Source organism: Eulemur rufifrons, chromosome 10, assembly GCF_041146395.1.
Source record: "Eulemur rufifrons isolate Redbay chromosome 10, OSU_ERuf_1, whole genome shotgun sequence".
Lineage (NCBI taxonomy): Eukaryota > Metazoa > Chordata > Mammalia > Primates > Lemuridae > Eulemur > Eulemur rufifrons.
In genome coordinates this window covers 783,449-798,534 of record NC_090992.1, presented here as the reverse complement: position 1 = coordinate 798,534, position 15,086 = coordinate 783,449, and the positions used below count along the sequence as shown (strand labels likewise).

The following is a 15,086-nucleotide window of genomic DNA, read 5'->3' as shown; positions in this document are numbered from 1 at the left end:
CCAGCACGTGCTCTGTGCAGGGCAGGAGCGAAGCTCGTGTTGGGAGGGGACGGAGCCGTCCTGCTCGGCTCTCTGTCCCTGCAAGGCTGGGTCCTGATCACCCGAGTGCACAGGCTGACCCGCTCCCGCCTTCCTACGCCATCTAATGTGTCCTCTAGTCAAAAATTCAAAGATAAAAACTCTTCAAATGGAAAAATACTAGTATAGTGCTTTTTAAAATGTCTTTGTATTTAAAAACATTGGTTTTTATAAGATAAGCATTTCATTAAAATAATTGTTTTTCATACAATTTTGTTTCCCCAATTATAGTGTTAGAGTCTGTAAGGTTTATGAGAAGCTCTAAATTTTCTATGTTCATTTGATGGTAGCCTAAAAACATAGTCAAACCAGTTTTAAATATTAAACTCTTACAGTACGATAGAAAACATTTTAATTTACAATAAAAAGCATTTCCACAGATTTAAAATTTTAATTTCTTAAGTTTCAAAATGAGGAAATCTAAACATAGTTTTAGGGTCTAAGAATATTATTTTTCCTTTGAAATAGATCTTTGTATTAATCCGGTTTAAGAAACGCTACTCCACTCTTATCTGTCAGTATGTGTCAGGGCAATTAAGACCTGGATAAATGAATCTTTATTTTAATAAATTATAAAATCTGAGGCTTTCAGGCAAGTCACGTTTGTCTTTCTGAATGAAAAGGCACTACACTTCCGAATGTTGCCAGAATTGACTTCTTTGCCCCCCTTAGTGGGGGGCGTGATTGGACACTCTGAGATCATGCGGACCAGGGGCCGCAAGTCACTTGGTGCAGACCTGCCCGGGCTGGGCCTGGGTGGCAGTTTGAGGGGCTGGGTGGGGACAGACCGGAGGAGACCGGCTGCCTGAGCTGCTTGGCTGCTGCAGCAGTCCTGGCGCTCACAAGGCTGCTCGCCCCCTGCTGGTGTTGAGGTGCGTGACCTGCCCCCGGGCACCCGGCGTCACAACATCCAGACTCTTCTTCCTGGAAAAAGATGCCAACTCTGAAGATTAGGTTTAAAAGGGACTTTCGGCTAAGTTTCCCGTGTTACCCGCTGCTCTGGGCAGCGCTTTGACCGGGAGTAGACGTGTTCTTGACTTTCCACATGCCTTAGGCGGAGTTTCTGCTCTACTAATCTGCCCTCACCATGGCAACCTCCAACACAGGGAAGTCATGTGGCGTCCCGGGGCCTGCAGTTTTGCTGCCAAGGCTGTGGCCTCTTGGTTTTCCCTGTTCCCACTGTCCCTTCTGTTGGTCGGTGGCCTCCTCCCGGCCGGCCAGCACCTGCCCTCAGCTGACCACAGGGCGGCACAGCCAGGGTCTGCCCCAGCTGCGGTCCAGAGTCAACGTAAATCATTGCAGCTACTCCGTCATCCTCTGTCATTCTCCCTTTTCCCTCTTCTTCAAAAATGACAGGCCGATCGAGACTCTACACACACACACACACAGATAGATAGATATCCAAGCCCAAAGTTTAAATCATTCAACAAAAGTTTTAGGAGTTCATGCTTTCGAAACTGGGTTGATCTGAGTTAAACTTTGAGTTAGAAAAATATAGATGTAATTTAATTTCCACGAATTGGAAAATTGGTATTTTATTCCAATGCTGTATTTAAACATTATAGTATTTTTTTTTTTTTTTTTAAAAAAAAAAACCTTTAGAAGCTCTTTTCAGTGACAAGAGTGTGTAATTTCAGGAAAGGAAGCTAATACCAAGCATCTCCTTCCCTCTTTCCTCAATAAAAACGTTGCTAAATAAAAATGGGAAAACCTGTCTGATGGAATATTTGGCATAAAGGGAGAATAAGAATTCCCATACCATTTTTTGCAAGGTCACAATTGGGAAGTTGGTTTTATGAGAAAATATGTAATTATTATAGGAAATATAAATTTTTTATTGTTGATTTATTTCTTTTTTTTTTTTTTTTTTTTTTTGTTGAGACAGAGTCTCACTTTGTTGCCCAGGCTAGAGTGAGTGCCGTGGCGTCAGCTTAGCTCACAGCAACCTCAAACTCCTGGGCTCAAGCGATCCTACTGCCTCAGCCTCCCGAGTAGCTGGGACTACAGGCATGCGCCACTATGCCCGGCTAATTTTTTCTATATAGATTTTTAGGTGTCCATATAATGTCTTTCTATTTTTAGTAGAGACGGGGTCTCGCTCAGGCTGGTCTCGAACTCCTGACCTTGAGCAATCCACCCGCCTCGGCCTCCCAGAGTGCTAGGATTACAGGCGTGAGCCACCGCGCCCGGCCTTGTTGATTTATTTCTGAAAGAAATTATAGGTTTTTGGCCCACAGTTAAGGTCGGTGTCAGTGAAACAACTTGTTCAACTTATCTTTTCTGCCTACTGACTAGACTTTTAGTCACTCAAGCAGGTTGTACAGGTCTGTTCATGGAAGGGTTTAAATAGCCCCAGGGCTGTAGGTTAGACAACAGCAGGGACTGGCAGCCTGGCAGCAGCACCTCTCTGATCCTCCCACTCGGGGCCTGGGACGTGAGCCAAGTGCAGGCTGTCGTATTGCCTGGCCTTCTGCAAGGCTGTGTGATAATTTCGCCTCTTCTCAGGCAGAATTATCTTGCAGACAGACACATCAACTGCAGATACCCTCTCAGCCCTTTAGGTTTGCCGCAGGTAGCTGGTTTGACGGATATTCAAAATCCACCTGTTGATGCGGTTTTTTTCCTCCTAAGATCATGTTTTCTTTTATATTTCTACTTAACCATCTAAACACCATTATATGGCCCTCCCTATGAATTTTATCATCTTTGTATTGTATATGTTGTAGCTTCTACTTGGATAGAAACAGTATCACATAAAGACCTTTGGTAAATGCAAGCCATCTATCCATCTTCTTTTGTTAATGAGATTAAAAATGCCAGAATTTGTTATAATTTTTCTTAATAGCTTTTTAAAAAGTTGGAGGTATAGCTATTTCAGGGGTCTTCTTTGTATATCTAGTTTTTGACTTGAAAATATCAGTGAATGTAATAGAATTCTCTGAGCAAAGAATTATTTCCTCTCAAATTATACCACCTTGCCGGGACACTAGACTGTTAGCAGCAGAGATTTTGAAAACAATCATTGACATATTGAATTTTTGCAACTTATATACATTGATTTTTTAAATATGTTTTTCCACATTGTGTCTGTTGATTTTATGACTAGTTGTCATATGACAGCCTCTGACAGTGACCTCTTAGTCTTCTCCTGGCTTTTGTGACCCACACTCTGGTTCCTTCTGCTCCTCAAGTCACTTCTCTGTCTTAAGCCCAGGCTGCCGCTGTCCTCTAGACTAACATATCCAATGTCCAGAGATCACCCGGATGTGTCAGAAGCATTTCACACTTAACGTGAATGCACGCTCTTTCCACCCCCGAAAAATCTTCCTGCTCCTCCTCCATTTTTTGACATCTTAGTATTTGCTCAAGCAGAAACCCGGAGCCATTTTTCTCTCTCTTTCTTTACCACTATCCAAACCAATGACTAAGTCCTGTCCTTTCTACCCCCCAAATCTATTTCCATTTCCACAGCCAACTTCCTGGTCCAGATCGCCACCCGTCTTGCCTGTTGGCTCATCTTCCTGTTTCCCTCTTGTCCCACTTCAGTCCATTCTTAACAGAGTAATCTTTCCAGAGAGCCATTCTGGTTCTGTTTCTCGCTGCTTAAACGTTGTTTAAGAGAATCGTGTCCCAACTCCTTAGCTAGGTGTATTGATCCTTTATAATTTGGCCACAGTCTGTCTCTCCAGCCCCATCTCCTCTTCATTTGTGCCACACGCTCCAGCTGCGTCGTAATGTCCCAACTGTGCTTTGGCACAGGTCACCCCTGCCTCGAGCACCTCCCTCTCCTTAGGCCACATGGCAGCCGCCTCCTCCCCCTTGCTATCCTTATCTGGCTAAAGCCTGCCGATCCTTCAAAGTTCAGTTCAGGCGTCCTTTTCCCGTCCATCCTGCCCAAGCCTGGGTCAGGTGGCCCATCAGAAATGCTCTCAGCTGTGACAAAAACCTGACTGACAGCGTCCTAAACTTACCAGGCTGGGGATTTTCTCCCCCCTCACATGAGAAGTTGAAAGATAGGTGGTCCAAGGTAGGTGCAGGTCGTTCGTGGTGTTAATATACTGGTGTGTTACCTCATGGTCACAGGGTGACTGCTACAGCTTTGGACATTGTCCACATTCAAGAAAGAAAGAAGAGAGAATGGGTGGAGGTAGCCAAGTCTAAATCTTTCATTAGGAAAGCAAAAACTTTCCCTTCTCACTAGCCACGAATAGATCTCTTTGCTGTCTCCTGGCTGCAAGGGAGGCTGGGAAATCAGGGAGTAGGACTGTCGTGATGACATAGATGTCTTGGCCGCAAACCAAATCAGGGTTCTGTTAGCACGGAAGAAGAGGGGAGTCGGTACTGGAGAAACAGCTGGCTCTGCCTGCCTTCTCTGTGTTTGTCCCTAGCGTCACAGCAACTGCAGCATCTTTCATTGGATTGTAAGCTCTGTGTGGACAGGGACTGTATCTTGTTCTTCTTCGTATCCTTGAGCCTAACACAGTACCTGAAACATAGTAGTTGCTCAATAAATATCCATTACACAAAACAACAAGCGAATGTGTATTTAACACATTTTGAATTAATTTTTTAAGTCTGTATTCCAGCAATTCATAACCCTGTTCACTATTTAATGATATGAGTGTATTGTCTCAAAAAATCATTGAATTTGATCCCACTTGTCACTCGAGATACATTTTCTTGGAGATGGTGTCACTCCAGGATTCAGTCCAAGCTGAGATCACAAAATTCTTAGAGAACTGCTGTGACCCTCCTTCTGGGGAGGAGCCTGCCCAGGCCCTCCTGGGTTGGCTTCTCTTCTCTGGTCCCCATTCGTGTTCTAACGAGACTGTACGAAGCGGCCTGGCCTCTTCCTCATGGAAATGAGCAGTGTGAACACTGGGTCTGAACCGTCCGTGCCCCCTTCCAATAGATTTGATAAAAAAAATTCCGTGGCAGAACATTTTTAAAACTTGGACTCATCCTGTCCTCCCGAGACTTTACGTTCTTGCTGTGAATGGGACCACTGTCCCTGTGCAGCCATCCGGACCGGAGCCCTGGCAGTCCTCAAGGCTGCCTGCCACCCTGTCTTGCCAGCTCACCTCTGAATCATTACTGCAGCTGTTTCCTTGTCTCCTTCTCTGCCGCTGCCCTGAGTGTAGGCTCTCATCTTCATTCTCATGAATTGGCCGGATCCTGCTGATTGGTTGCCCTGATTCCAATCTTCACTTTCTCGAAAACCATCTTCCCATTTCTCTTGGCGAGATCTTTCTAAAATGTGTATTGCCATTGCCCTGCTTAAAACCTTCAGTACCTTCCTACCGTCTTCGGAATGAAGTCGGGCTCCTCCATAACCGGCCCCTCCCACTTCAGCTTCATCCCTCACCCCCTTTACCTCCTATTTCATGGAACAAGAAGAAACCACTTGGGTTTCCCTGTTCATACTCTGCATTTCTCCCACCCAGGGCTCTGTCCTTGGGGTCGCCTCTCCCCCTTGGCCGGTTAACTATCACTCATTCTCTAACACTCGCCTGGTTTGGGGAGGCCTCCCTGCCTGCTCCTGCCTCTCCCCTCCCATGACTGAGCTAGGCGCCCTTCATCCTGCGCGAACCGCGCTGGGAATGCCCGGGGCATCCGTGATTCCTGTCTGTGTCCTCAAAGATACACACAGAGTAAGCAGCCACTTCATTCCTGTCGACTGGCTAAACGATGAGTAGGAAGGGAAATGGTGGCTTTTATTCCATGAGCAAGGTATCAGTAAAAAAGGAAAAGGTGGCTTTTAGATGTAGCAAATGGGCTGAAATGTTATTAACAATTTGACTTAGCATACTGTTTGTACGTTAATTTATCTCTTCCCATGTGCCTGCTTACTTTTATCATGTATGCTGTAAATACTGTGTTCTATTCCTGCTAAAGATGTGTTCTGCACTTGGTTTTTAGGTCAAAGCCATTCACATCCATTGTGACATGTTCTCAGTTCAGAATGGCTTGCTGACGCCCACACTAAAGGCCAAGAGACCTGAGCTGAGAGAGTACTTCAAAAAGCAAATAGAAGAGCTTTACTCAACCTCCATGTGAAGTTCAAGGAAAGTTCTCAGTGTAATGGACTGCGTAGCAATATTCTAGTTATTCCTGAAAGTGATGAGCCAAAATGACACAGCTGAAAACGATAAGTACCTGATTTGATGACCGAGCCTTTCCTGTTCCGAGAAGACTTTAACAATATTTTCTCTATCATCACCGAGTACACTTTATTTTTGTTAAAATGATATTGTAGCAGGCTGCTAAAAATATCACAAATGGCAATGTAAAAATCAAGATATTTTCTCAAGAACTGTGTACCACTAAAAGTAATATATTCTCAATGTTCGCAGAACTCCTATTAAACATAAAGGAAAAACATAACTGATATACTGTACTTAATAATCTGTGGAATAGTAACCAGATACAGCAGATATCTAGGCAATGTGGACTACCTCATTCAATAACTTATTGTCAAAATCACAATGAAATCAGACTTTAAAAATTAAAGCTAGGTGTACAGAATCATGCTAAAACAAAACATGATAACTCCCATTCTGTATAACTTTAGATTCTTTAAACATGACAGTCCATTTTGACACGTGAGAAAGTTTTCTGTCTGATTTTTACTTTTATTCATAAAAATGCAAATTCAGATATTCTTAAAACAAATGTTATGTTTATATAACAACTTATAACTTAGAAAGATCTTTCAATTCATGTTCCCATTCGTTAAGCTTATTAAAATATTCAGGAGCTACCTAGAAATAATATAATGTAAAATGATTCAAGGATAGTATGCATATATTCATGGGCTTCTTACCATAATAAATTCTAAACGGTATCTGTTGACTCTACAATGGATGGACCCTTAGGGAGACTTGGGAGAAGAAACTCAGTTATTTCTCAGGGTGGGCAGCAATTAACATACCTGTAGTCCTTGTTGGGGTCTCCCGGTCTTCCATTCTCCGTGTGTCTGTGCCCTGTCTGTTAAACCCACTATGGCTGTCATTCCGAACAATTTCACTTTCTTTCAGTAAGACTATCGAGGCCGGATGTGGGGAGGAGGCGATATTATTTCCAGAGGAAATAATTTTTTGACAATATACTTTTGAAGAACCTCTTCAAAATGCCCCGACAAAACTTTGTAAGTTCATCATAGAGAAACATCTCCAGGCTGGGCACAGTGGCTCACGCCTGTAATCCCAGCACTTTGGGCGGCTGAGAATGGAGGATCCTTTGAAGCCAGGAGTTCGAGAAATACCTCCTAATGGCATAATTCCATTCCTAAACTCTTTAAATGCTTCTAAGTTTAACCACGAAAACCTCCTTTCTTGTATTACGTATGTAGACATACGGTGTACTGGAGTGCCAACAATTTTATATAATTACAACCCAGATACCATAGACTGCAATTAAGTTCTAAGCCATCGAATGTGCATCTGAAAACGCATGGCCCTAGGAAAGTATTTTTCCTCTGTAGAGACAGAACTCTGAGAGCACATGAACAATTCATGTGTTAATTCACAATATGTGTGCTCAGTGCTCCCGGTCCGGAAGCTCCTTTCCCTTGGAGGAAGTACGAGCAGTTTGCAAATAAATGTTGTCAGTTAAAAAGGGTACAATCACGTGGGCCTATCGGATAAATCCGCATCAGTGATTATGCACTTACGAGTCTGGTCAAAGGAGACCACAGTTTCAGTTGATGTATTTATCCAGCCTTTTAAATATTCCCTGGGTGTATTCTCTCTGAAGACCCACTGCTACGCTTGTACATTTGACATTTAATAGATGAGCTAGTTTTATGCGCAGTGCTTTTTAAAGGCATTTCCGAATAAACAAATACTTAAAATGTCCAAGGCCACATCTGTATAGCATTAGTTTTTTTTATACTCAATATATATACTTGACTAATTGAAAGTGAAAACTGTCACCTGAATTGGATGTTCATACTATTTTAAGGCCAAGTTGCCTCACATTTCAACAAAAAAGTTGTTTCCTATTGTCTTTCCCCTCAATGAAAATTTCATAGTTGACTTTGATCCCCAAAGTATTTTGAATAATGTAATATAAGCAAATAATTTAAAACTTATTTTGATTCTGTTTATACTTCGTAATAGATACGATTGATTATGAACAACTCAAGATTTCTCCTTTTTCTCACTTAAAAAAATCTCGTGTTTCTGCTAGACTTCCAGATCTGTGTGGAAATCATGACCCGGGCCCGGGGTGGGTCCGTGCGGACGTGCTGAGACAGTATCGGCGGGCCCTGCACACACTGCGTGCACGCTTATCTGTGGCTCTGTTTAACGCCACTTAATTGTGTGATAAATGAGAAATGAAACAATATGCACTAATGGAAAATCTTTCTTGCTTCAGATTTCCCAACTTTATTTTGAGGGAGAAAAAAGTTTGTGTTTCTCATTAACCGAGATAGAAAAAGGCTATGTGCTTATGACGGGCACATTCATATTGGGCGCTGGATCCTATTTAAGCCTAGAGGTATAACAGAGAATCAGTACCTTAAGCATAAATGTGTTCTTAAATATTTGGCCTTTTTACCTGTTTCTCATTCAAATGTATTAGTGATTCTCAGATTTTACAAACTAATCCTATTGTGTATATTATAAAATAGGATATATACTAATCTCTTTGCCTTTTGCCATAAAAGATGTCTATATAGTACAAGGCTTCCCCTCCAGATGGGAGAGGGGACTCTGGCCAGGTGTTGTGTGAGGTCTAGCTCCATATGTAAGGAACTCACAAACTCCTCAGTCCAAGGATTAAACATACTGTGTCTCCCTCACATAAGCAAGTCACATTTTCATTCTAAATTTAGTTAAAACTCCAAGTATGAGAGAAAAATAGAACTTTCCATTGGGATTTTTTACAGTCAGATAATGTTTTAGCTACTTGAAATCAGCACTTGCTTGATTGTGTTACACATCAAGGAGCCAATAATCTTTACTTTCTCTGCAGTAAAGAAAATGAATTAGCCTTTATTTTCCAGATGTTTAAAGCACAAATGTGATATTTAAAATACAAAATGCTATAAAATGAATGTAAAGAATGGGAAGATATATTTTTGCACGAAAACAGACTGCTTACAAACTTGCTTAATACCTCAGGAAACAAAGAATGAACAATCATATATAAAATTGGTAAACTATAAGTTGGCTGTATTTTCTTGCTGCTTTTAATTTTAAGGAAGCATTTACATGAAAAGAAAAAAGGATCCTAGCAGTCTGAATTTTCTCTCAAGTATGCTACACAGCCCTTTCTGTGAGTCTACAATTAAGTGCATTAAGAATTAGGTTAGCGTTCAAGTGAGGACAAAGCTCCAAATGAGAAATCCTTCATTTAGAACGCATTAATGGTCGTAACACAGAGGAAATAGATAAATACTTAGAATACAGGCATATGTAAACTTGGTCCCAAACAGAAAGGGTTTCATGAGGTGACAGTGGCTTCTAAATGTTCACTTGACTGATTATTTTAATTTTTCTTGTTAAGTCATTGCAACAATTGCATGGGGGAAAAAAATGGATATTTTTTGAAGAATTGCTTATTCTACTTCCAATTTTTAAAAATTGGGGGGATTAAAATATTACTTTTTAAATATGAATAAAAGTATCTTAGCTGTAATTATATTTTCAGTTGCTTTGTTATAGTAGCATGCATATCAAATATAAAATGCATTTATGAAAACTTTTGTAAAAAATAAACATTTTTCATTTCTCAAAGTTGTTTATAATTACTGTTTTATATATGTGTATAACATAATCCCCTCGTGTCAGCATATTTGGTGACCATCAGTCATAGTGCTCAGGCAAACGCGGTATCGAGCTGAATTACTGATCAGGGTACTCTGCATCCTCTCTGAGGCTCCTGCCAAACTCCAAGAAATCACGATGCATCCAGGGAGGCTCCGCGTTGCCCAGGACTCTGTTGGAACACATCTATCATCAAGCGTGTCCTGGATTTAAATCACTTTTATACTTTTAAAAGAACAAATAACTATTCAAACTTTCCATCACAATGGCCTTTAGAAACAGCCTTTCCACGATGTCTTTTATTCATATACAGATTAATAGGGACGATTTCTTAAAATGGTGCCTTCTGCCGTGTCTAAGTTAGATTCTGCCTTCTCTGCATATTTGCTGTCGTCCACAGCTCTCCACCCTCACAGCTATCAGTGTGGCTTGCGCTACCCTCCTCTCGTCTGGAATATTTCAGCGCTTTCTTAACTAGTCTTCATGTTTCTACCCCAAGTTCCTCAAGTTCCACCATGCGCAGTTCAGCCCAGGCAGTCTTTCTGAGCTGAAAATCTGGTCATGCCACTTTCCTGCTTAATATTCCTTCAGTGACTTGCCCTGGTTTCCGGGATGAAGTTCAGGCTGCCTGGTTCATCCCACAAGGCTGGCATCCATCTCTTCTTCCACCTCCCCCCACGAAGCCTGGCTGCAACCTCACCGATCACTGTCTGTAGTGCCCTGAACGCGTCATGCTTTCCTGTGCCTGCATGCATGCCTGTGAGCACCCAGGCTCCTCCCAGAATGCCCTTTCCTTTAATCCTCCTGTGGAACTCCTACCATTCATCTTTTTGTTTCGTTTTGTTTTGTTTTTTTGAGACAAGGTCTCACTCTATTGCCCAGGCTATAGAGTGCAGTGGTATTATCATAGCTCACCGCAACCTCAAACTCCTGCCTCAGCCTCCCGAGTAGCTGGAACTACAGGCACATGCCACCACACCCAGCTAATTTTTCTGTTTTTTGTGGAGAGGGGGGTCTTGATCTTGCTCAGGCTAGTTTTGAACTCCTGTCCTCAAGCAATCCTCCTGCATTGGCCTCTCAATGTGCTGGGGCAACAGGAGTGACCCAACGTGCCTGGCCTCCATTCATCTCTCAAACCTCGGCTTCCAGCATCCTCTTCTCCGCGAAGCTTCCCACGTGGTTTACTGCTTGACGGGCCCTTGCCTGACCCCACTCAGACGGAATCGCTTGAGGTCTGAGGCCCAGTGCAGGTCTGGTCCGTAGTGGATGCTAAAGAAAAGTCTACGGAAGGAAAACCCTCGTGTCTCTTTCCCACCAGCTGCACAGCATTAACACTGCAATACCCGGAGTTACGTTTCCTCTATCGCTGTGATTTATTCCTTTCTTGTCAGCGAAGCGAGAATAAGCTGGTTTTCAGCGGGACTCCTAAGCCAGTGGACAGCGCCACGCAAACAAACCTGCTCAGCGAGTCACTCCACAAGAACACGTTCTTCAGAAAGGTTTCCTTTGGGCTCCAAATGCACAACCTGGCTGTCTTCCAAAAAGCTTTCTTCAGAAATCTCTTTGAAATTTGTTTTCCCGAGGAAGTTAGTATCTCCATGATGGTTCCAAACCTAGTCAAACGCATCCCGTGTTGAAGTGACACCCTGACGGCGGAGTTCCGGGTGTAGGCGTGGGAGCAGCACAAGGGGAAACCAATGGGAGAAGTTTGATTTAACACTCAGGACTGATACTTGCCCTGGTGTTTGCATTTGGGGATGGAGCTGGGGGAGACGGAGAGATGACTGACTCGGGGGCGTCTCTGCCCTAGCTCACCCTTCTGTGGGGGACACACTTCCTTCCCCCTGCCGGGCTGGCTCGAGGTGACGTTTCAAACAGACCAAGTCTGTCTCCAGTCCCTTTCCCTCCTCCGGCCACCAAGGGCTTCAAGCTCCTGTCTTTGTCCTACCCCCACCTCTTGTCCAGCCATGGGTAGGATGCATGGGACTTAGGACAAGCACAGCAGCCGAATGCCAGGAAAGCCATGTCCCCTATGCCAATCATTTGTCTTAACAAGCTTCCCTAGGCTGTGGCTTCCTCAGCTGCAAAATGAGGGGGCAACTAGATCAGCTCTAAGGATCCTTTTGGCTAAAGAAATCACACCAGGGCCGGGCGCGGTGGCTCACGCCTGTAATCCTAGCACTCTGGGAGGCCGAGGCGGGTGGATCGCTCGAGGTCAGGAGTTCGAGACCAGCCTGAGCAAGAGCGAGACCCCGTCTCTACTAAAAATAGAAAGACACTATATGGACAACTAAAAATCTATATAGAAAAAATTAGCCAGGCATAGTGGCGCATGCCTGTAGTCCCAGCTACTCGGGAGGCTGAGGCAGTAGGATCGCTTAAGCCGAGGAGTCTGAGGTTGCTGTGAGCTAAGCTGACGCCATGGCACTCACTCTAGCCTGGGCAACAAAGTGAGACTCTGTCTCAACAAAAAAAAAAAAAAAAAAAAAAAAAAAAAGAAATCACACCAAAGTTTATTTCCAGTTTGGAAATCCTATGCATTAATTCCAATAAATCTTTGCTTAATGAGCCTTCAGCGAATACAATCCAGCATACTGAGACACAGGGAATAGGACCACCAAGGGGCAGACCAGTTTTGGTTTAACCTATTTTCATTTTTCAGTGTTTCTTCCATTTCTACGCCTGGGGCATCCCAGGCTCGGACCCTCCAGTGGGCATTTAAGGACTCCAGGTTTTTGCACAACAGTCCCCGCAGGGAGAGAGGGGACCCGGGGGACCTGGCTTGTAAACTAGCGACTGCCTGTCAGCATGTCACTGCACGGACTCGAGGACAGACAGGATGCTGGAAGCTGATTCTCGCTTTATTCTGCAGCGAAGCTGTGAGACCCTCGGCCGCGGCCCCCGGGACCTGCCGCGGCCCCCGGGACCTGCCGCGGCCCCCGGGACCTGTCGCGGCCCCCGGGACCTGTCGCGGCCCCCGGGACCTGTCGCGGCCCCCGGGACCTGTCGCTGCCCCCGGGACCTGTCGCTGCCCCCGGGGACCTGTCGCTGTCCCGCGCAGATTGAGGAGCTCGGAGACGCCACGGCAGCGACGCGAGCAGCACGTGTAACCCGGCCGAGCGCGCCTTCTCTCCGTTCGTTACGGAGCTGGGTTTTGAGGGTTAATTAGATATTAAATTGATCGTCATAAATGTTTCAACGAGTAGATTTTAAATGACAAAGTCATTTTATTACATTGTGGATATATATGTGCTTATACTCACACACCATACTGAGGGATCACAGGAAATCTTGGAGTGTTTTGTGATTTCATTTAGACACGCTGCAATTTTAAACGCTGCGCAGCGTTGCCATTTGTTTGGAGAAGAAGGGTCACTGCCGTGTGCCGCGTGCTCGCGGACGCAGCCGACGGTTCGACCGCGTGAACATGGCCGATCTCCGACGCGCAGAGCGGCCGCGGCCGGGGCGCCCGGTGGAATCTGCCCCCGTCACCGCGAGGACGCTCAGACGTCCGGAGGTGGCGCTCGGGGACACCGGCTGAGGGACTCTGCTTGTCCTCGAGAAACAGCCTCCCGGAGCCCGGGACCTTCTAAGGGTTGGCAGACTCTCGAGGGCCACAGCGTCCCAGTCAGTTGGTGGCCCCGGGGGCTGCAGCTGATTCCTCAGGCAGATGCTTCCCGTGTCCCCAGTGTGTGTCCCTTCCCGTCGGATCGCTCCGCCGAGCGAGGCCGGCCCGCCGCGTCCGTGACCCAACACCCATCGCTAAGGACTTTGTCCCGCGGATGAGGGGGGAGGCCGAGGCCTAGCGCGTGGTGGGCCGGTCGCCACTGAGGAGATGAGAAGTGAAGGAGTCGCCTTCAGAACCGGCTTTTTCCAGTCAGCTTCTGTTCCGCGGAGGAGCCCGCGCCGGCAGGTGGCGGCCACCGCGCTCCGCCGCCTTCCCGGCAGCCTTCGCGCGGCCCTGCCCGGATAAAAGGCCGAGCGAGGCCGCGGCTCCAGCCGGGGCTTTTGTTTTTTCTCACTTTGCTCCTGTTGGGCTGCTCCGCCCTGTGCCCGCACGCGGAGGACGCGGACTCCCTCCGACAGTAGTGCGGAGCCCCAGGAAGGCGACGAGACAGGCCGTCTAGGGCCCAGAGGCGCCCGAGGCCCGAGGGCGGGCGGGTGGAAATGTGGCCGCTGCGGGTCTACACCCGCAAGAAGCGGGCGGGCCAGAAGCTCAACCTAACTCCGACGCCGGACCTGGGCTCAGCCGGGAAGGCGGAGGCCCCGCCGGGCCCGGGCCCGGGCCCGAGGCTCGGCCGCTGTAAGCACCGCGGAGCCGCCCTTCGGGTCAGGCCCGGGGCGGGTGGAGGGGGCGGCCGGGCCTCGGGCCCGGGATCTTCCCCGGGCGCTGAGGGGCTTCCGGGCCGCCGGGCTGAAACGTGCCGTCTCCCTCAGGCCTGGGGCGAGGAGGCAAAGCGCGGCGGTTGCCGAAGATCGCGGAGCAGGCGGAGCGGAGCCCGCGGGCAGGTGGCGGCCGCGAGCCGCGCAGGCGCAGGTGGGTGACCGCCGCCACCTCGGGAAGCTTGATCCTCGCCGCTTGCTAGTGGCCGCTCGTTCTGAGAGTCAACGGAGAAAACAGAGAGTACCCTGATTTCGCTTTTCTCAGCACCTAGACCCCAAAATCTGACGTTAGAAAGATGTGCGAAAGAAAGAAAGAGAAAGCAGGCTGCTAAGTTGCCTAAACGCGAGTGAGCTAGGACCTGCGCGTGCGTGGTGGTGCGTTTCGCCCACTCCGCGCCTTCCCGCCTCCCAACGCGCCGCCGGGATTCGGAACCGCGGACGGTGCGGGCTAATCGCGGTGTTTGCTTGCTTGTTAGCGCCCGCGTAGGAGTCACGGCAGAGAAAAGCCTGCGAGGAAACAGCGCCGACGAAGAGACGCCGGAGGAGAGGATCGCCCCGCTGGCTGTACGTATGCTTCTGCTGCAATCCTCGGACGCGCTTAGTGTAGACACGGGCGGCGACCGTCGCGCCTGCGGAGCGGAGAACGCACTGGTCTCTGTTGGGTCGAAATTGCACCGCTTTCTAGCATTTGTGTAAACGCTGCTGTGTCTTTAGGCGGGGCCTGCATTTCTTGTTTGTTTGGTTTTTTTTTTGAGACAGAGTCTCGCTCTGTCGCCCGCGCTAGAGTGAGTGCCGTGGGTCAGCCTCGCTCACTGCAGCCTCGGACTCCTGGGCTCCAGCGATCCTCCTGCC

General features: G+C 46.9%; 2 protein-coding genes across 8 annotated transcripts in view; both read left to right on the top strand.

Moving 5' to 3' along the window:
- Positions 1-6,135, top strand: part of ACSL6 (acyl-CoA synthetase long chain family member 6) — a 40,605-nt gene extending 34,470 nt beyond the window's left edge. For all 7 annotated transcript variants that reach the window (XM_069484026.1, XM_069484027.1, XM_069484030.1 and 4 more), the window contains one exon: positions 5,998-6,135. In XM_069484026.1, the coding sequence (XP_069340127.1) occupies positions 5,998-6,135 (138 nt within the window). The remainder of the gene's footprint in view (positions 1-5,997) is intronic.
- Positions 6,136-14,018: 7,883 nt separating this feature from the next.
- The window catches only part of MEIKIN (meiotic kinetochore factor), a 53,489-nt gene continuing 52,421 nt past the window's right edge, over positions 14,019-15,086 (top strand). Inside the window, exons 1-3 of the mRNA XM_069484023.1 lie at positions 14,019-14,124; positions 14,289-14,382; positions 14,711-14,798. Coding sequence (XP_069340124.1) covers positions 14,019-14,124; positions 14,289-14,382; positions 14,711-14,798 — 288 coding nt within the window. The remainder of the gene's footprint in view (positions 14,125-14,288; positions 14,383-14,710; positions 14,799-15,086) is intronic.